General features: G+C 41.1%; 2 protein-coding genes across 2 annotated transcripts in view; both read right to left on the bottom strand.

Moving 5' to 3' along the window:
• plagl2 (pleiomorphic adenoma gene-like 2) overlaps positions 1-21430 on the bottom strand; it is an 81762-nt gene that overhangs the window by 11801 nt on the left and 48531 nt on the right. The window lies entirely within an intron of this gene.
• LOC108440958 (repetitive proline-rich cell wall protein-like) lies at positions 6376-10356 on the bottom strand. Its single transcript, XM_017720171.2, has 2 exons — positions 10238-10356; positions 6376-7153 (listed from the first exon to the last, which is right to left on the bottom strand). The coding sequence occupies exons 1-2, from the start codon at positions 10354-10356 to the stop codon at positions 6376-6378; spliced, it is 897 nt and encodes a 298-aa protein (XP_017575660.2).

Genomic DNA, 21430 nt, shown 5'->3' with positions numbered 1-21430 from the left:
CAGACGAAGGAGGAAAAAGTGAGATGAGCTGCTTTTCCACCGTTTACAGGCTTTAACGTCTGTTCGGCGCTGTTGCCATGGTAACGCTGAATGATGGTACATGCGCAGTGGAAAAGACACATGAATTCCGACCTGAGCGTCACATTAAGGTCACATGGCCACGAATCGGATACGTATCCCATCTAGGACCACATATGAAAGTGGCTCAGGTCGGATTTGAAAAGATCAGATTTGCGTCCACACAGCCCTGAAAACACCAGATCTGAGTCACGTTAGAGCAGAAACATCAGATTTGTGCCACTTCAGCCTGGTAATGTGAACACAGCCTTAATCTCTTTGCCTATGATGTATATTTCGATATTTGACTGAGAACAGTCCACCAACCAATCCAGCCAACAGCGTCCTGTGACCACTGATGAAGGACTAGAGGATGACCAACACAAACTGTGCAGCAGTCGGATTGTCGAACAGAGTGGACAGTGAGTGGACGCTGTTAAAAAACCCCAGCAGCACTGCTGGGTTAGATCTACTCGTACCAGCGCAACACACACTAACACACCACCACCATGTCAGAGTTAACTGCAGTGCTGAGAATGATCCACCACCCAAATAGCACCTGCTCTGTGAGGGTCCATGGGGTCCTGACCACTGAAGAACAGGGTAACAGAGTATCAGAGAAACAGATGGACTACAGTCTGTAACTGTAGAACTACAGAGTGCAGCTATACAGTAAGTGGAGCTCATAAAGTGGACAGTGAGCGTAGAAACAAGGAGGTGGTCAGAAGTTGTTTCAGTGCTTGAGGAGCTTTGGAGAAACTCTGCGTGCTTGTGTGTACATGCAGGTTCTGACATACGTGTGTGAGCATGCATGCCAGTGTTATGAAACAGGATAAGGGCTTCTGTAATCTTACAGACAACAAAGGACGACAAACAAGGCCGAACGGTTCGAGGACTCCAGCCAGCACTAACCGCTACACTGAAACACCACAAGATGAGCATCACGAACCGCAATTCATGAATTTCTGGAAACATACTGTTACAATAAAGGCCTAAAATTACTGTGACTTGGCTCAAATTTATGGCGCTAAGAAATGGCCTCAGTCCAGCTGCTCACTGCTGGCCACACAAGCTCAAACTCAGCATCTTAAACGCGGCAGCACACAGACGGCAGTACAGTCATCCGTGAGCGTCAACCTGTATGAATGTATATGAAACAGAGGAGCTGACAGCTGTGGTGCAGCACTGCGGCCGTCACCCGGCGGGGGGGATGCAGGGGGGTGACACTCCTCTCTTTCAGCCCCACCAGGGAGCCCTGCCCCATTGTCATACCTCTTCATCACACACATGCACACGTACACTCACGGACACACATCCGATCCGTCATGCTTCAGATAGCCCCATTTAACATGCAGTAACCCCCCACCCCCCCACACAGGCACGTAAACAGAAACACACTAACCCTCCGCACACCAAGACCCCCGACTAAGCCGAGCTAGAACTCCCCCATTCCACTCGCACAGAGCAAATACATCCTGGGAATAAGCAAAACTGGGAATTACAAAGCCGTTCCTAAGAGGTTTTACATTAAACCATTTATCCGCCTGTTTACCTCTCACTTCTGACTCAAACTTTTTTCCCTGACTTAGGAAACTTTTTAGAGTTTTAGAATTAAAACATTTTCTTCTACAGTGTTTTTTTAGGGTTTATTTCTTTCTTTCTTTATTGTAATTACGTTTGATTTATTGTTACGGTGACTTTACCGGAGAAGGAAAAAAAACCTCCTTCAATTTTAATGCAAGTCAACGGAACCAGAACTTTTCCCAAGTCATTTTGGGCCGTTTCCTTTCGTCCGTTCATCATGAAATTTGCAAACAATGTAAAGATCAACAGGCGTTTTCAAAGAATGTCAAAAACGACTACTGCTTTAAATTACTGCCACTTTTATTCTTATTTATTAATTCATGAATTTATTGATTCATTCCTTTTATTTTACTTCACTGAATCATTTTACTGAATGAGCCTTTACTGACTTGTTAATTCACTTGTCTTTGGCCAGCTCTTCTTGTTCTTGTGCCAAGGCTTGTATGGATATATCTGTCTTAGGTTTCTGGGCAGGATTACCTAATACACTCGCCGGCCACTTTATTAGGTACACCTTGCTAGTAAGAGGTTGGACCCCCTTTTGCCTTCAGAACTGCCTTAATTCTTCATGGCAGATGATCTACTGGGATTTTCACACACAACCATCAGGGTTTACAGAGAACGGTCTGAAAAAGAGGGGATATCCAGTGAGCGGTCAGTTGTGTGGACGAAAATGCCTGGTTGATGTGAGAGGTCAGAGGAGAATGGGCAGACTGGTTCCAGATGATAGAAAGGCAACAGGAACTCAAATAACCAACCAGAATCTCTGAGGAACGTTTCCAACACCTTGTTGAAAGTATGACATGAAGAATTAAAGCAGTTCTGAAGACAAAAGGAGGTCCAGCCTTTTAATAAAGTGGCCGGAAACAATAAACACTGTAAAAAATAGAGTTTTTAGTTGTAATTTTCTGTTGAATATGTTTTCTGTTTTAATCCGGACAATGAAAAATGACTGACGTCTAATGAACTGACTGAAAATGTAATAAATGAAGGGTCTCTGACTTTTGCACAGTACTGTATTTGTCCACCAGCTCAGCTGTTGACTTTATAAAAACAAACACGCCTCTAGACGAGTGTGCGAGTGTGTATGAGTGAGTGTGCATATGTGTGACGGTGACCCAGGACGAGGATCTGGAAGTGAAATAGGCGGCACAAGTGCATCTGATGTTTTGTTTTGAGATTAAAGGGTTTTCACATTCCTTTGGCCTGAAGGTCAGAGGTCAGTCTCCTGCGTTCACGTTTAACCCTTTCTGTCCTGAGAAAACCAGAACGCCCGCAGTTCAGAGTCGCTTCAGGAGGGGGAAATAAATGCAGCAACACAGATTTATTGCCAAACATAGATAGAAAATTCGCATATTCTAATAAAAAAGTCTCAGAATTTGCATACATTTGCATACAGCTCTGAAAACGTATATGAAACTGTGTATATAATGCAGCTAAAACTTTTTTGTTTGCATTTACAGATATATTACACTATATTACACAATTTATTTATACTGTATTATATAGGTTTTATAAAAACCTACTATAGTTTTAATGGAAGTCAATGGAACCAGACGTCTTTCCAAGTCATTTTGGGCCGTTTCTTTTGGTCCATTCATCATGAAATTTACAAACAATGTAAAGAGCAGCAGGTCCTTGGAAATTATGTCAAAAACTGAAAAATGACAAAAATGGAGATACGAATTTTTCTTCCGACAGCAGCGATATTTATATATAAATATAAATTCATCATATAGAATTCCAAGCCCCACAGAAGAGCTCTAAACATGACCATGAAATCTATGATTTAAGTGACATAAAGGAAACAAGTGCCAAATAAATATTCTGAAATATATAATAAAAGTCCCCAGGAGTCGTGTCACTGGTGCTCCTGCGTAACAGAAAATCTCTCAATTTGTAATAAAAGTCACACCGATGACGTCACTCGAACCCCTTTGACCTGTTTTCTGAGGATCTATGAAGAAAAGCTCATGGTGGGTCCACTGTGTCTCTCAGTTCTCAGAGATCTTCTCATTCAGCTCATGATCTCATATGAAGCTTCTAGCTGACGTCACTGGTGTGACCGACTTTATTCTGAGGTCATTGTGAAAAAATAGAATCCAAATGGACTAAATTCCATATTTTACTGGAGGTTCCATGATGGACAGCGTGTGGTTTGATGTTCTGTGAAATGCATTGATCATTAAAAACGTCTCTGGTGTTTCCTTTATTATCCGTAACACCAGTGACTCCTATGGACAGATAGAAAGTGGACGTTTCTGTAGAATGACCCCAAAAAACACTGGCTTTGAAGGTGTTATATAAAAGACGTAACCTATTGCGCTGACTTAGCGCTTCCATACACGTTTTCCAGGGTTATTTAGTAGAAGCCACGTCTCTATATAGAACCATGAACATCCAGAGAACCATCTGAATACATGGTTCTCCGCACTGTTCTACTCTAAACTCGGAAGATCTTTTAAAATAACGCTAAAACGGGTTCCATGATTGTCAAAAACTTTTTTTGGAGGTGAAAAAGTTTTTTTAAATATGTTTTTTACACAAATAACAGCTCAATAATTTCACTAATGAGCACAGCTTGCAGTTCATTTCAACTCCCATGACTCTATTCCTCCTATTCCTACCTCTATTACCCGAGTTGTGATGAGCACGTTTCATCATACAACTTTTCAAAACCTTTTCTGCTTCCTGCTTTTTCTACACAAAAAAGTCTCCCCATAAATGGAGGTGTATTTCTTTCATAAACAGTCCCACGTCATATTAGCGACACCCACGGCTCTCTGTTTCTGAGTCCCGCAGGCGGTGACTATAATGGTCACTGCCATTGTATTCACAGCCTGACGAGAGCGCAAGACTGTCTTTGTTGCCTGGAAAAATAAACGCACTATAAATAAAGCCGGTGGCCAAATCTGGTCAGATCTTTACTAGTTCCATGACCAGAGCTAAACAGACTATGACTGCAGCAGAGCTTTAAAAGCTGCAGGCTCTTAGAGCTGCTTGACTCGCAGACGCACCAATCAGAGGGCAGAGATCTTGAGAATGCAAATGAGGACTCAAGTGTCCTCCAATCGGGGAGCCCCTGTAAGGTCAGTGAGTACATTTATGTTGCACCTTCCACAGGTAGGAGGGACCAGCAGACAGAAATAGTTCTGACTGACACAGTAGATGGAACTTCATCTTCAGCAAAACGAGCGAAAAGACTGACTTACAAACTCAAAATGCAGCACTTGCTGGCCAGTTTACACCCAGACCAGAACACTGTGGTGAGGAAACTAAACAATTAGTGTAATATAGAAACTCTGGCTGGTCAAATCCTTTACAGGAAAGTGTACTTGCTTAGCAAGAGCTGTCAAGTTTATGACCGACTCTTTGAGCCTCAGTAAATATCACGCCTCAGGACTGAGGAGTCGGTAGAGGACTCAGGAAGAGCAGACCACACGTCTCACAATGTGTTCCGGAAAAAAAGAAGAAAAAAAGAGAAACGTTCAGTGGGCCAAAAATAGCCCCCTAGTTCGTCATACTCAGCTAAGGTGACAACAGTCATGAGAAAGCGAGAGAGAGAAGTGGACGAGGGTGATGATGACACTGCAGCGAAGGGCTCTGCGGAAGGGGGTGAATACAAAAGAGTAAAAGCAAGAGAAAGAGAAACGTCTTTAAGGGGGCTGTTGGTCAAGGATAGTTGGTTGGGCACACACTGCAGAGGATAGTAACTCATGCTTTACTGACCACAGTGGTAAGCACTGACAGGCAGAGGAAGGGGGTGGACGCTGCAATAGGAGATGACTGATATTAGAGCTGAGAGCCAGAGCTTGGATGTGTCCTGCAGGTCCGTCACGATTTAACGGCTTTAATAAAATTCCTTCTTGATTAATCGGCCCCACAGAAATGGTTAGAAACACGTCTAAGGCTCTGTTCACATTACAAGCCTTACTGCTCAGATCCGATCTCTCTGACTCGATGGTTCACCCTCGTTTAGGTCAGTGACTCAAATCCGTCATTAATGTGATCAACCGGCTCCAGAAATGACCCTCATGAGCTCCTCCTACTCAGTAACGTCACGTGACTGAATCACTGCATCATCAGCACAAACTAACGAGCAGAACGAGCTTCGCTGAGAAGATCATTAACTCTGATCAGCTCTCAGCTTCATTATTAGAGCCAGACGGAGGAGAAAAAGGTGAGATGAGCTGCTTTTCCACCGTTTACGGGCTTTAACGTCTGTTCGGCACTGTTGCCATGGTAACGCTGAATGAGCGTCACATTAAGATCACATGGCTACAAATCGGATACGTATCTAGGACCACATATGAAAGTGTCTCAGGATTGAAACATCTGATTTGTGCCACTTTAACCTGATAATGTAAGCATAGCCTGATTTCTCATTTTTAGCCATTTAAATCAAGTCAGCTTTCAAGCCATAATTCATACATGCGTCCAGTTCTAATACACTCGTGCCTCAGACTGTGAGATTGGATTTTGGAAAATATTACACTCATACTTCAGTAACAGTTGGTCTACGGCGTGCAATGCTGTCAGGCGGCTCCTCAAGCCAGGCCTCATCGCTCTGGTGTCCATGTTTGGCTAAGGCTAACCCCAAAAGACTGGCAGTTAAGTCAAAAAGAACACCGACTACCTCAAATGCAACGGGCAAGATAGCAGGAGGTGACCGCAGGTTTGCTGCGTTTTAATTGGCATTGGACTGAACATCATGACTGATCATCCCTGGCTCAGCTACCAGCTAAGCAGGTTAATACTAGCATGGTCTCTGCTCTTTTTGGTCTGCGGTTTGTGGAACATCAGTTTGCGGGATACCGGTTTGTGGGACATCGGTTTGTGGGATACCGGTTTGTGGGATACCGGTTTGTGGGACATCGGTTTGTGGGATACCGGTTTGTGGGATACCGGTTTGTGGGACATCGGTTTGTGGGATACCGGTTTGTGGGACAGCGGTTTGTAGGATAGCGGTTTGTGGGACAGCGGTTTGTAGGATACCGGTTTGTGGGACATCAGTTTGTGGGATACCGGTTTGTGGGACAGCGGTTTGTAGGATAGCGGTTTGTGGGACAGCGGTTTGTAGGATACCGGTTTGTGGGACATCAGTTTGTGGGATACTGGTTTGTGGGACAGCGGTTTGTGGGACAGCGGTTTGTAGGATACCGGTTTGTGGGACATCAGTTTGTGGGATACCGGTTTGCCAGATACCGGTTTGTGGGACATTGGTTTGTGGGATACTGGTTTGTGGGACAGCGGTTTGTAGGATAGCGGTTTGTGGGACAGCGGTTTGTAGGATACCGGTTTGTGGGACATCAGTTTGTGGGATACCGGTTTGCCAGATACCGGTTTGTGGGACATTGGTTTGTGGGATACTGGTTTGTGGGACAGCGGTTTGTAGGATAGCGGTTTGTGGGACAGCGGTTTGTAGGATAGCGGTTTGTGGGACAGCGGTTTGTAGGATAGCGGTTTGTGGGACAGCGGTTTGCCGGATACCGGTCTGTGACAAAACTCCCACCTAAGAATGAATTTCAACATTAATGACTAGTGTGCAGTTTGTATGATGATACTACATATTGCAAATTCTTCTACACGTGTCTTTCACCGTAAAAAACAAAGCGTGGACAAAGCGTTTATATCAAGTGTTCACAATGATTAAATTTAGGTCTGCAACTGTCAGATACTTTTGAATAGTCTATTGCATATTTGAAGTTTCTGTTTCATTTTAACGGCTGAATAAAAAGTCATTTTTTTGTTATTCAACATGCTGTTTCACGTCTGGGAAGCAGTTCTTTTTCCATAAATCAATTTTTACTGACTCAAGCTTCCAAGCTGAATTTTAACTAAGATTCCAAGAAAAACAAAGTACAGCACAGGTTACATGGATGTCTTGCAGGCTGCAAACCTCAGAACTACCGTGATAGTATTAAAAGTTATGTGGGGAAAGTGTTCACCACTGTTTACACTTGAAGTTAGCATAAATTCCTTAATTGTGCAGAAATTGGTTTTATCAGCAATGCACTGAAATGAAAACTCATGACCAAAACGAAAAACATTTTTAGTTTGCTCTCGGCCAAAAACCGAAACAGACAACCAAATGAAAGGGATCTTATATATAATTTTTCATTTTAATTTTGATTTTGTATTAACATAATAATACCGATGATGCTTCAAAGGACTAATTTATTTTTAATCAGCTTGCTAAACATTACTAAATGTTAAAAGTTAATTTATAAAACTATGAAAATATAAAACTTAATTTTCCCAAAGGCATCTGTAGCTGAATTCCAAAGGGCCTCTGCTATAACAACAAATACAACTCATTTTTAATACATAAAGCATGTGGCTGTGGCTCCGGACCCCCCGCCCAGCAGCCCGAGGTTTCTTAGCAAGCAAGTTCATGTTGTAAAAAGAAGAAACAACGATAAACTCCTGTAGGATCTTATGAAAGCATGTTTGCAGTAACAGCTTTCAAAACAAGAGGTGAAAGAGTTTATTACCAAAAGATGTCGAGTTACACTCAAGAATCTCACTAAATGAGTTAATCCTGAGAAAAGCAAGCTAAGATAACATAGAATGGAGGTCTATGGTCTATGCAGCAAATCATGTTTGTGGGTTTAACTGTTGATCTGCGGCTAAAATTGTTTTAACATATCTGACCAGTGCCGGACAGCTAGAGTGTTTTTAATCAGTAATTCTCATTATACCGATTACTGCTTTAAATGCTACTTTATTATAAAAAGAAAAGAAGTAAAGAAAGTGGTGATTCATATTAATGCCACAATAAAAATTCAAATTAAAAATAAAATTACTTTGGTATTTTAGCTTCATTTGTTTAAAACATATTCAAACAGCAAAGAATTGTCAAAATTCCCAAAATGCCTCACATACGCTCACATTTTTTCATCAAAAATCACAACAAAGCTTAAAATAACTGCCATTCATTTCAGTCATTATTGTAATAAAATAGCCGACTGCTGACCGCGTGCAAGTTGTCCAGATTGCAATCGTTGCCAAATCACGCACCATAATTCATATGCAACTCAGCCATATTTGGTGTTGCCAAATCTTAAATAGAAATAAAAATATTTATATAAAAATCCAAATATAAACTCTTTTTAAAGGCCTCCCATATTTTGAAATCTTTAAAACCAACCGTGTTTTTAATCAGTAATTCTCATTATACCGATTACTGCTTTAAATACTACTTTATAATAAAAAGTTCATGATTATTAGGTAAATAATTTGGTAAAAAATCATGATCTTACTGGAACAGGTCACGTGTCAGTATTAGGTCGTAAAGAGAGTGGTGCCTCATATTAATGCCACAATATAAAACTAGAGCTGTTGGGTTTGAAATAATGAAAAAATTTTTTTAATTAAATTTTAAAAAAGCTCAGATGACAAAGTAAACGTGCCTCATTACTTTCGTCAAAAATTACAACAAACGCTGAAATAATGACCATTTATTTCAATCATTATTATAATAAATCAGATGATTTATTAGTCGCCCGGCTCGCAATCCAAGCCAATCCATGCGCTAAAATCCATAAGCATCTCGTCACTTAGTGTTTTCAAACATATTATTAATATAATATTAATATAGATATTCAAATATAAAGTCTTTTTAAAGTCCTCCAATATTTTTTTAAAAGCAAGATAAAAAATCAACAGAAATAATAATATAAATATGTAAATATTCAAATAAAAAGTTTTTTTTTTGTTTAAAAAGCTTTTAAAAATGCATTTCTAGTTACTGGTCAGTCACGTCTAATTTTGTTTGGTCAGTGATCAAAATAATTAGTGGACTACTGAAATGCTTAAAAGTGTCTAATATAAAGTGTCATGTGGGTCTTTATGTGTGTCGATGAGCACAAATCCAACTATACTACAGACAATCATTTGCAATCTCTCCAGTGGTCTAGAACGTTCTCTGAGCCTCTCCCTCACATGGTCTGCGCTCATATTCGCAGTAATGGACAGGTTTCGGTTCCTCTGTCAATGTCCGTTTGGAGCTCAGTGAGTAGTGGCTGCCCCCTCCCTTCCCCTCAGCCCCCCTCCACTCTCACACACGCGGCTCGTTCTGCCAAATCCTCACGTCCCTGGCAGTTAGGTCTGGCTACCAGCACGGGATGTGGCCACACTGCCTTCACCCCCAACACACACACACACACCCGCACTGGTCGGGCTCAAACAAAGAGAAGGAGCCAAACTTAGCAGGCTGTGGTTGACCGTTACGAGCAGGACAAGTCGGTGTACCCTGTCCTTGTCTGCTATATTGTCTAGGATGTGTGTAGTCAGATGATTGATTGGTTAACTGACTTTGGCAACTTAAATGGCTGCTGTTCTTTTGACTAAGTAACTCTTACTTTTCTTAACTGCTGTCATTTTGGTGGTACACGCACACGTCCCTAGTAGGGCTACGTACCACCGGTTGATTCTTTTTTTAATTAATTGATTAACAGGTTATATTGTGGATTTGGCGGTTCTTTGCATGACTTCAGTTCTTTCCATGGCTTCACTATAAAAAGGTCAACCGTCTAGGCGTTGGCCGTGTCATCGGATCACGAGTTCGATCCCTGGTGGTCCATGAGAGCCTCACTCTCTGGGTGGGTAGGTTGGCCCACCTTCTCCCCCATCATCCAACGCAATGCTGGTCAGCGCAGGCATCTGTTTGCTGACGTAGCAGATCTGGCGGTTGGCGGTTTCCTCCGAGTGCATTCAGGTGTCCGGTGACGTTAGCGGCAGTTCGAAAAGAGGCGGTGGTGCTTCACGGGTCTCGGAGGAAGCCTGCGCTAGCCTTCTCTTCAGAGAGTCCTAACTAACTGGTGGAACGGAAGACGACTAAATCGGGGAGAAAAAACCCAAACAGACCCAAGACAAAGCAAACTAAGGTAAAGGTGCCAACTATGAAACGCGAGGAAATGGTAAATCCGAGAGTTTGCAGGGTTTGGATATTTTTTTTCTTCACTTTATCTTTTATTTTTTTCCCGGTAATTTTTAGACGGTTCCTAACACTGAAGCAAATGCGGGAGCTAACACAGTGACATGTCTGAGTTTAGGCTTAATCGATGGCCAATAAAATAACATTACAGCATAGGTAGGCAAACGTGGGTAGAACGTATCGTCACACAAATATCATGTTCATGTGTTTGTTACTTGGTGGTCTGCTGGACCCACCACATTACTGGTTTATTTAAATCAATACAGTCATAACAATTTATGTAAAAATACCAGATGTTTAAAATATCACAAGTGGCCAGTGTAGGGTTCTACTTTAGCAGCTGTAGCCAGTCAGCAGCCTGTCCATGTTGTCCACACACACACACACACACACACACACACACACTAACAGCAGGCCATGCAGGAGCAGAACAGAGTGAAGGACACAGCACCTCCACTGAAAATGGGTTATTTTATATGAAAATGAGCAAAGCCCAAGAACCTGAAGTTCAAATAATAATAAAGCACATCATTGTTTCTTTCGGTAAACATTGAAAATGGGTCCCCTGGATCTCAGTGTTCTGAACCTTCAAGCAAACTCAACCAGTTCAGCTCAAAAGCCACGTTTTTAGAACAACCTCATCTGCGTCAGTATAGGATCACGTCACCTACACGTCAGGTTCAGTTGTGGTCACACAGGGAATATCTGTGTCTTATGATCTGCATTAAATGGAAAATGAAACTGGCAGTAAATGAGTGCTATTACCGTGGTAACTTGGTTAACCGTCAGCAGGCAGAGGCCTATTTCACGCCAAACGTTTCATTTAAAGCTGCGCTGTGTAGTTTTAGAGATCTGAAGACCTCCTTGACCGTAATGTTGGCGAATTACGTGTCTTCTGAGGATATGAGTGACTTATCTAATATTATTTACTCTCCGTATAATGTTGATTTCACTCGGACCTTCCTCCTGAGTTTGTGCGTGGGGTCCAGAAAACTCCTGTGAAATCTGACCGCATGACTTTCAAATGATTATTTCAAGCTTTACAAGGTGACTTGGCCCACCATATTTTAGCCTGTCCTTATTTCTCCTGACTCAGTTATGCTACTTCTTTCATTTTTAGCAAAAAAAAAAAAAAAAACTCACCGGCCACTTTATTAGGTACACTTGCTTGTTAACACAAATAGCTAATCAGCCAATCACACGGCAGCAACTCAGTGTATTTACGCATGTAGAGGTGGTCAAGCATCAAATGGGGAAGAAAGTACCAGTAAAAGAGCCATATTAAAAATCTCATCAAATCTTTTCATTAACGTCGTGCTGTAAACCGAACTGACCATTGTTTATTCAAAATATGCAAAAACCTCAAGAGTAACATATAGACTCTTGTAGTAGACCTAGAAATATTACAAGGACACTTGAAATATTCAAAATTTAAACGTCCCCAGGCGCTCAGTCTTTTAAACCTACCTGTCTGCTTGAACTGGACGCCTGGTGTCCTTTCTTCATCAAGACTTGGGATAAATTAATGTCTTTTTTTGGGATAAAGTTTTAGCCCTGAGTAGGACTGGCGACCTGTCCAGGGTGTATCCTGCCTTCTGCCCAATGACCGCTGGGGTAGGCTCCAGCACATTTAACCTAACAACAGAGCTGCCTGTAGATGAGGTAGACCAATCAGAGGCAACCAAACCTTCATGTGTTGTGACATCACAACCACAACTTACTGGCCGTCTGGTGCACTACATTCAGAAGTGAAGCCTCAAGCCTTCCTGTGACCTGTGAGTGAAATGTGGTCAAAGGAAATATGAAAAGGGGGAGTTTCAGAATTGCCCTGGGAACCTAGGAGGGTTGATTATGAATGAATTGTTATGCAGTGTGAATATCGGTGAAACTACGAGGCAGGAGGGAGTGCGTCATTTCAGAATCCTGCATTTAAAAACAGCCACACCAGTCAAACGGCTGCCTGCCTGGCCAGAGTTATACTTTCAGTCAGTCTGTTTTACAGGACTGGACGTAACGGCTTGCTGCTTTTTCACGGATCACTATCTCACAACTAAACCATTAATGATGATCAGCAGCGATTAACGCGGCTCTGAGTCACGGACAAAGCCAATCAGGGGCGGGAGAGGATGGAAGGCTGGCGGCACGGAAGGCGCAGGCTGTGTAGCCGAAGCCGCCCGTTTGGAGAAGGCGAGCGCGTTTGGCTATGACTAAATAACGAAGCGTGCGAGGACCTCCAGACGCCAAAGGCGACCCCCAGAATTATCGCGCCAATCCAAACACACAGAAAATCAGGGCAGTCTTTACAAGCATTCCTTTCCCTTTCTCTCTCGCGCTCTCTTCATCTCGCCCGGCCGCGGTTAGCGCGGGCACATCTGAGGGCTTGGTGGGAAAATAAACAGGCTAGATTAAAGTACGTCTGTCTGCCAGGACAGATGCCACGCCCCGTCAGGCCACCTACCGGCAAAAGTGAGGAAATCGGACATGGAGGTATTTAATAAACCGCTTCGAAAACATGGAACACTGTCTTGGCAAACTGTTCCATGTTTTATTTGATAAATATTTTATTTATTTTATACATTCAGCAAGAAACGGTTTTGAGGGAATAGCATCAACTGGAGCCACCAAACCACCAATCACCTCGACTACGTCTGAGAATCTACGTCTGAGTTATTCCTGTCGCTATAATATTTCCAGCATCATCACACAATTGAAAACATAGTTATAGGATGAACTGCATATACATTTGCTTGTATAGTCTGCATCTGCATTTCTGACTTTGTTGTTGTTTTTAAATGTTTGATGTAAAAAAAAATAATAAATATGGCAAAAATGTAAAGAATTGTACAGTACAGGGAGATTCGCTCGAAAGAGGACCTGAGTTTTCTGCTGTAACTCCCGTTAGGACGAAGCAATCTGAACCAAAAACATACACTACATACCTTGTGTAACTGATTGCATTACATGTGATGCTGGAAGTGAATCTCCGGCTCCGAATGTCCGGCTCCTACCTCATCGCTCTGATGCAGGGGCATCCCGGCTTGTTCAAAGGAGCTCATTGCTTGTTGTTTGGTTCAGATTGCTTCTCCCTACTGAGAGTTATTACACAATATTCCGGGCCTCTTTCGAGTGAATCTCCCTGTATTTCCTTCCTCAAAACAAAGTCTGCATGCACAACACTAACTTTTAAATGAAATAAATGTAAATCACAGTGAAAAATCTCCTGCTCACAGTAACAAACGTGTTCTGAAACTGTTGCTCGTCTGAATTTCTCTGTTCTCTGTATAATGAGCTACGAAGGTTTTTATCACTGGTAATAACTGCAGTTTTAACTGTATTTTTAAAGTTAAATACTGGACAAATAAAATTCATTTTCTTGAAATAACAAAGCAAATTGGCAGATATGCGAAAAGGCCGAAGTGCCTCAATCTGTAGGTTCAACTGCATGAATTTCGGAATGTAACAACTGATTAGAATTGATAGCAATAATATGCAGTAAGGCTTGTTTTGCCCAAAACAAAAAAAAAAAGTGGGCTATTTTCAAAAATAACGACAAAAACGTACATTTATTTTCGTACATATACGTACGTATATTTTCAAAAAAGTGCCCTGCGAGTCTCCGTATAAATCTCATGCTATTTGAAAATAAAAAAGAAAGATTATGATAAAATAATGATAAAAATAAAAAGTAATAACAAAAGTGTGGTGTATCGTTTTTATCCTCTATTAAATTCCACTACTAACCAGCTGCTTCTGCAAGGTGCATTTTTAAACGAACTCCCTGAACTGCACCAAAATAATCGTATCGAGCTGAACCGAAGCAAAAAGTAAGAGGCGGATAACAAATTCAGTCGAACTGAGAACAATTCCGAGGCGAGACGTCACGTATGGCAGTTACTAAAACCCTGGAGGTCACCTTCCTCTCGTCAGTGGTCAGAATGTATGGCTATAGTATGACCACTCAGCAGTGAGCTACTAATATGTAACTTTCAAGGGGACCTTGAAAATATTACTTAGTGTAACGTTTAACAAAAGTCACCCTGCAGCAGCAATAAGGCCACAAACGGCTTCTAAAAGCCTGGAGGCCGTTTGTTTTGACGGTCATGAAAGCAACTGGATTATCCGTCTGTCTTTCTTCTGTTGGATCATATTCATATAAATATGCTGCTCATCTTGTTTTTTTCTCTACTACGATGCTTGATCCACGATTCAAAAGCCTCCATTATTTCCACGAGAATAAAATATATTACATCCGCACTATTATTACAATAACTGTGTTAATGTTCAGGACTGTATGAAAGTATTTCCAGTCAAAGCAGCCAATAAGCACAAATTATGAATTTTTTAACACCAGGATAAAAGCTGAAAACGCATTTTTGTTCCATATTTAAGAGACAATTAAGCCTCAGGAACTAAATAAATGAATCTGTTCAGTATTTACAGTGTCCAGCGTTTCCTTTACTGCAGCTTTCATTCTTTTCGGGGAGAGTTGTGCTCATTTTTATTTATTTTTTTTTTATTTTTTATTCAATTTTTTTATTATTATTAACTCACCTCCGAAGTCTTAGAACAGGGGTCGGCAACGAGGCTGCAGAGCTGCATGGAGCTCTTCTACTGCCCTGTTGCTGCTCCACAGGAGAATCAGGTTTGTAGGTAATAATAAAAGAATCCTCCTGTACAGTAAAATAAAGCTCTGCTGAACGTTCAACACATTTTTGACAATAAATGGCCTTAAACGCTGGAGTTAACGTAGCCTATAACTGCTGTAACAAACTCGCCTAGCTAACAAAAAGCCAAAGCTGGTTGAATCTGCAATGAGAAACTGTCAAACATTTAAAAAAGCTGTCGTGAGGTTCGGGCTCAGCTGCTGCTTGTTTTTTTCTTTCATTTTTCCGTTCCACCTTAAATGTATGTACCAGACTGTAAATGGTGCAACGCTTGAGGTGGAACGGCAGAATAAATTAGAGAGGCCGGCGAATAAGAAGCGACTTCAGCCTCATAAAAAACAAACTTTGAGAGACATTTTAAAAGAAATCTTGCTACTTTTGTTTCCTGCCAGAGATGCGAGAAAACTGGCTTTGTGCTTAAGCTTAAAGCAGAGCAAAGCACAAAGTTTTCATTTATATTATATTTTTATCCTGTACTACAACATCAGCACATACTGAGACATGTTTACAGCCAAGATGGTAAAATGGACATTAAACGCTGTGGCTCCCAAAGTAGTTTGATTTCTGTTGAAAGGACAAATCGTTATCATTTGGGATGCGACCCGTGTTAGAAACTGGTTCACAGCAGTGCTGGTTAAAATCTCGACTCTGCAAATTTGATTCTTTTTTGTCACTTTCCTTTCTCAGTAGCAGCTTCTTGACAGCTGCACATCCTTTCAGACCCATAGTGTTGAATTGTCTTCTCACAGAGGTGGACAGTAACTAAGTTAATGTAATGAGTTTCTGTACTTTAGTATTTTTGGTGTATCTGTACTGAAGTTTCTCCGTTCTGGGCGACTTTTTCCTTTCACTCCACTACATTTCAGAGTCTAATATCCGACTTTCTCCTCCTACATTTTGAGAAATCTGTCGTTCCTTTTGGTTTCTGTGTGTATAAAAACGTAACATGTCAAAACGAAAGAAGCGCAAAGCCAGAGCACCAATCAGGGCCCAGCGGTCACTTTGTTTAGAGCTGGTTTTGACCTGTTGGTCATACCGACCCAGCGCAGCACGCGGTTCAACGTCAGCGCAGCAGCGTAAAACTTTGGGAGAGTCTGTTCAACATAAATGATGAACTAACCTAACTTTGTGTAAATAGAGCTCAATATAGAAATATGTCCACATATGCAGTCGAGACTGACGCGGCTTTTTTCTGAATTTCTACAAACACCAGTTCATTTTATAGTAAATGAGTTTGGGCTGGTTTATGTTTATGAACAGACGCCTACAGATCAACATAGTAAAGGAGCTCATCTGTGATCCTGAGTTTAAAGCCAGTTTTTATTCAACTTAAACTTGGAACTAAGTTGTAAATAAATCTGAAACTGAAACTTTGCTTGTGTGTAAAAAGTGATTTCAGAGCCACTCGGTTCTCCCTGATGGAAACTGTTTACCTTCAGTGTTTTGTGCTTCTGATCATTTTAATAGACGTCAGCGTCGCTAATTAATGACGTTCTATTAAAAGACTGGTTTACCAAGAGAGACGCTGGAGGACTTTCACCTGAAATGAGTTCATGAAGCCAGTCTGGTTATAAAAATGATAACAGGACATCAGAGCCAGAATTACTCTTTTAGTACTTTTACTTTATACTTAAGTACATTTGAAGGGAAATACTTTAGTACTTTTACTCAAGTGGAGGTCTAAAGGGAGGAACTTCTACTTTTACTGGAGTGATATGTCTACTTTAACTTAAGTATATGATTTCTGTACTTTATCCATCACTGGTCGTCTCACAGTGGAAGGATGGACAGTTTTTAGATCTAAAGCAAAAGTATTTTAAGTATTTAACTCATATTTAAGGTCAGTCTTTGACTTTTTCGCAGCACTGCAATACATTTTATTCGTCTATGCATTTAAAATAATGTTTAATGCATTCGTTTTTCAGCGTGTGTGTTTTGTGTGTGTATACGGCTACAAGAGAGACATCTGGTTGACACCCGGTCGCCACTTAACAGCAGTGAACAGAGAGGGAGGGGAGGGAAAAGAGACTAATTAGAAAATTAACAGGCTCCACAAACAAAGGTCAATTAGACGAGGTTCCCTCCCTGCACCAATTTGTGGGCAAACAATGGGAGAGGAAGCCAAGCGAAGTTTCACTGAGTAAGGGGGGGTGGTGGTGGTCTCTCAGTGGCACTCTCTAAAAGCACCATTACTCACTCTGCACAACAGGAAAGGCCATGTGTACATGTGCATGTTCACATGTGTGTGTGTGTGTGTGTGTGTGCGCGCTGAGGACGCTCTTGCCAGATGCTCTATTGATTTCCCTGGGCGTTCCCCTTCTGGGATTTACAACTAAAAACACAACTGCAAAGCCAACGTGGTGCTCAGGGGCTGAGAAACTCGGCTACGCACCTGCAAAGCTGAGAGAGTTTCGGAGTGGCTGGTCATATTTGTTTACTTGTTAGACTTTATGAGCACGTTCAGCCGCTTGCCGGAGCTCTCAGAGTCGGGAGGGACGTATGTTTCGTGACTGTATGCGGGTTTAGGTAGACGCACAAATATAAACAGAAATGATCAAATAAAATAAAGCTTAACACTGAACTCTGTGAAATGGTCACTTTAAAGGAGAAGGAATAATTTCAATTTTATATATAAATATTAAGATTTATTTAACATTTACATCATTTCACTGCACGGTGTACTTGGAATGGAATGACAATAAAAGCCTCTTGACCTTGACTTGATATATATATATATATATATATATATATATATATATATATATATCCATCCATCCATCCATCCATCCATTTTCTAAGCCGCTTCTCCGTCAGGGTCGCGGGGGGTGCTGGAGCCTATCCCAGCAGTCTTCAGGCGGAAGGCAGGATACACCCTGGACAGGTCGCCAGTCCATTGCAGGACAATAATTTGTATATAAAGATACAATATTAAAGTTATTTTAGAGTTGTAAGAGTTGTATTAATTTACAGAATTTATTAATGCAGTTTTTTGATGTTATCTAACTATATATGGCTTTTCATAGGACACATATTCCTTTTATCGCCCATCATATTACTACTAACTATATATACATATTATTAAATATTACTACTAACTATATATACATATTATTACATATTACTACTAACTATATAGACATGTTTTGACATGCCTGTAGGTCTTTACAATTTGTGCAAATTTCATGAATAATGGAACAAATAAATGAACCCAAACGACTTGGAAAAAATTCCGGTTCCATTGACTTACATTAAAACCAAAGTAGGTTTTTTCCTTCTCCTGTAAAGTTACCGTTTTAAGATACACTATATATATATATATATATATATATATATATATATATATATATATATATATATATATATGATAAAAAATAAAACTTGTGGCACATTTTATTTTGTCATTTTTTTAATGTTAAATTCTGCAAATAAATAGAAATTGTGCACTAAAATGTTCAGAAAAATGTTTTTTTTTAGGTTTGCTCCCTGTAGAGGACGTGTTCCCTTACAAAACATAATCATATGTGTACATGAGTGCATGAGTGTGAGTGTTTAGGTGTGATTGTGTAACCGCATGTTTATTTTTGTGTGATTCTGTGTGCCGCTGTAATCGCGTGTGTGTGTGTGTGTGTGTGTGTGTGTGCAGAGGTGAGTCGGGGAAACCCCTTCTGGCAAGGAGTCCTGGCTACGACACGGAGCGCTGGAGCTGTGGGCACCGTGCCAATCGGCAATGCGCCAGCTCTCTCTCTCTCGCCCTCTCTCTGCTCTCCTTTCTATTTATAAACCTCCTTTTCATCACCTTTGCTCATTCATCCCTCCCTTGTTCTTTAAAGCTGCAAGTTCCCTCACTTCACACACCGGTACAGTCCAGAGTCCCGTACACGCGCAGCACCTTCAGCCTGCGGAGACACTGATCCACTTAATCAGCTCCAACCCTGCATCGTGTGGAAATGACCTCCTGTCACATTACAGCGTAACTCCGACATTATCAGTGCTGCGTGAGTATTCCCAGTTAACCATTTACTCTGCGGCGCAGATAAGTGGAAACATCATACTATAAACAGAATGAACCACAGCCTGTCAGCGCACGGAATGACCCACTGAATTGTGTCTGTGTCATAAGAAAGTTCTTTTTTTTTCATTTTTTTACACCACGGGAAAATCCCAGCTTCCCTTTACATTACGGGAACGCTCCGCTGCTGGACGGTCCGTGTACCTTCTGTTCGTTTGATTTTAAAATCCAGTATTGAAAAACGGAAAATGGGTCAATCCTCGTTTTTGATTCTGTTATTGTCGGTGGAAAAAACAAGAAATAGCTTCGTTTACAATTTTACAAACTAATCAACAATTCAAATAACAAACAAATGATACACACACACACACACACACACACACACACACACACACACACACACACACACTTTCTAGGCGCGTTAGAGCTGCGCCGTGTGTCTGAATCAAACAAGGGAATTCTACATTTGTCAGGCTTGATAACGAACGTGGCCGCTGAACGATTTTCTGGGGACCTCCAGCACCACCTCTCTCCCGAAGCTCCTTCTTCACCAAGAGGCTGGAGTACTGGTCATTATGACTGAAAGACAGAATGCAAGCTGATGTCCGTACGACTGTGTGACGCGCATAGGGCATTTCGGCACAACACCGACAGAAAACCTCTTGAACTTGAGCGCAGCAGCAGCTGATCTGAGGAGCACGAAGCCCCAATCAAATGCTGGGATGTTCAGTTTCTTCCCTAAATCATTTTTTTGCATTTACAGTACTGTGTGAAAGTTTTAGGCATCTAAACTTATTTTTAACCAGTTGACCTCAGCAGTGAGTTTATCACAATATACATTAGAATTAAGTCGTATTCATAATTCAAATAAACAGAAAAACAATAAAAAGTAACAAGAATTTCTCAGGTCCAGATTTGTCCTGGACACCTTCACAGCCGCCACAGAGACTCGTTAATATCATCAATTACATCATGAGCTCAATTTACTGAGCACTGATTGGTCAAACCAGGAGCTGCTTTTTAACTACATATAATACTGGGCTTCCTCGAGGAGCGGCTTGGAAATGGGTAAACAAACACACTAACATCCAGAACATCACTATATATATATATATATATATATAATCATTATTAATTTTCTATCAATTTTGTTTATCCAAATATTAACACTGTTCTCCGCAAATAAACACAACACAAATAAGTAGATTTTGAAAATGTGTCTTGGGTGCCTCCGACTTTCACACAGTACTGTAGTTTATACAGGTCAAGTATACAAAAAGTAATATTGCCAACCAATAAACCAGAACCAGAAGTGATTTCGGTGATTTCTGAGCTTCCATACCTGCGCTCTGCACGTTTATTCCCACTTATGGTGAGAAATTCTACAACTGGATCACTAGAAAACGACCCTTTGTTTTTTGATTTTATAAATAGTTTGTAAAATTACAAAACAAAACAAAGCCATTTCGTGTTTTTCCCACCGACACTAACAGAACCAGAAATGAGAATTTGCCGTTTTTCAGTGCTGCTTTTTTTTTTTTTTAAATAAAAATCAATGAACAGAAGGTACACGGACCGTCCACGGACCCTGGACCCACAGACAAAGCAAAACCCTTTCCTGAGCGGTTTCCTAAATACGTTTCCTCAACACAGCCACATTCACATTACCTTAACTATTAAACTCTCAGAATCATCGTTATTAATTAAAGACAATGATTTGATATTAAAGATTTCACAGTACAAGCCTCATTGCTTAATTCCAATGTTTTGCTCAGATCCGACGCTTTACATTCGGGCAGGTAAGCAACTCAAGTCTATCATTAAAGTGAACGAACCTGCGTCCACAACACCCGCAAGTGCACATCCTAACCAACGTCACCTGAACGAACCAAACAAACAGCTTCCTCACGAGGATAATCTGCTCTGAGCGGCTCTCAGCTGTTCATTATTAGAGCGAGACAAAGGTGAAAAAAGGGTCGGAGGTGCTGCTTTGGCTCCATTTCACTAGCACTCACTCCAGGTTAAGCACTGCTGCCACAGTAATGCTGGAAGATGCGTTTACAGTGGAAAAAAAACACATGAATTCCAGCCTCACCGTTCTCCATTAAGGCTGCTTGGCCACAAATCGGATGTGTTTCAGATCTAAAACCGGATCAGTCCATGCGGTTCTGAAAACGC

Source organism: Pygocentrus nattereri, chromosome 9 (assembly GCF_015220715.1).
Source record: "Pygocentrus nattereri isolate fPygNat1 chromosome 9, fPygNat1.pri, whole genome shotgun sequence".
Classification (NCBI taxonomy): domain Eukaryota; kingdom Metazoa; phylum Chordata; class Actinopteri; order Characiformes; family Serrasalmidae; genus Pygocentrus; species Pygocentrus nattereri.
Note: the sequence above shows the minus strand (reverse complement) of the source record. Positions and strands in the feature narration are given on the sequence as shown.

Bases quoted from the DNA above. Each gene is read 5' to 3' on its own strand.
- LOC108440958 (XM_017720171.2), bottom strand. From the start codon at position 10,356: ATGCACTCGGAGGAAACCGCCAACCGCCAGATCTGCTACGTCAGCAAA. The intron at 7,154-10,237 runs GTGAGGCTCTCA...ATTCATTCTTAG, and splicing joins CCAACCTACCCACCCAGAGA to GTGGGAGTTTTGTCACAGAC.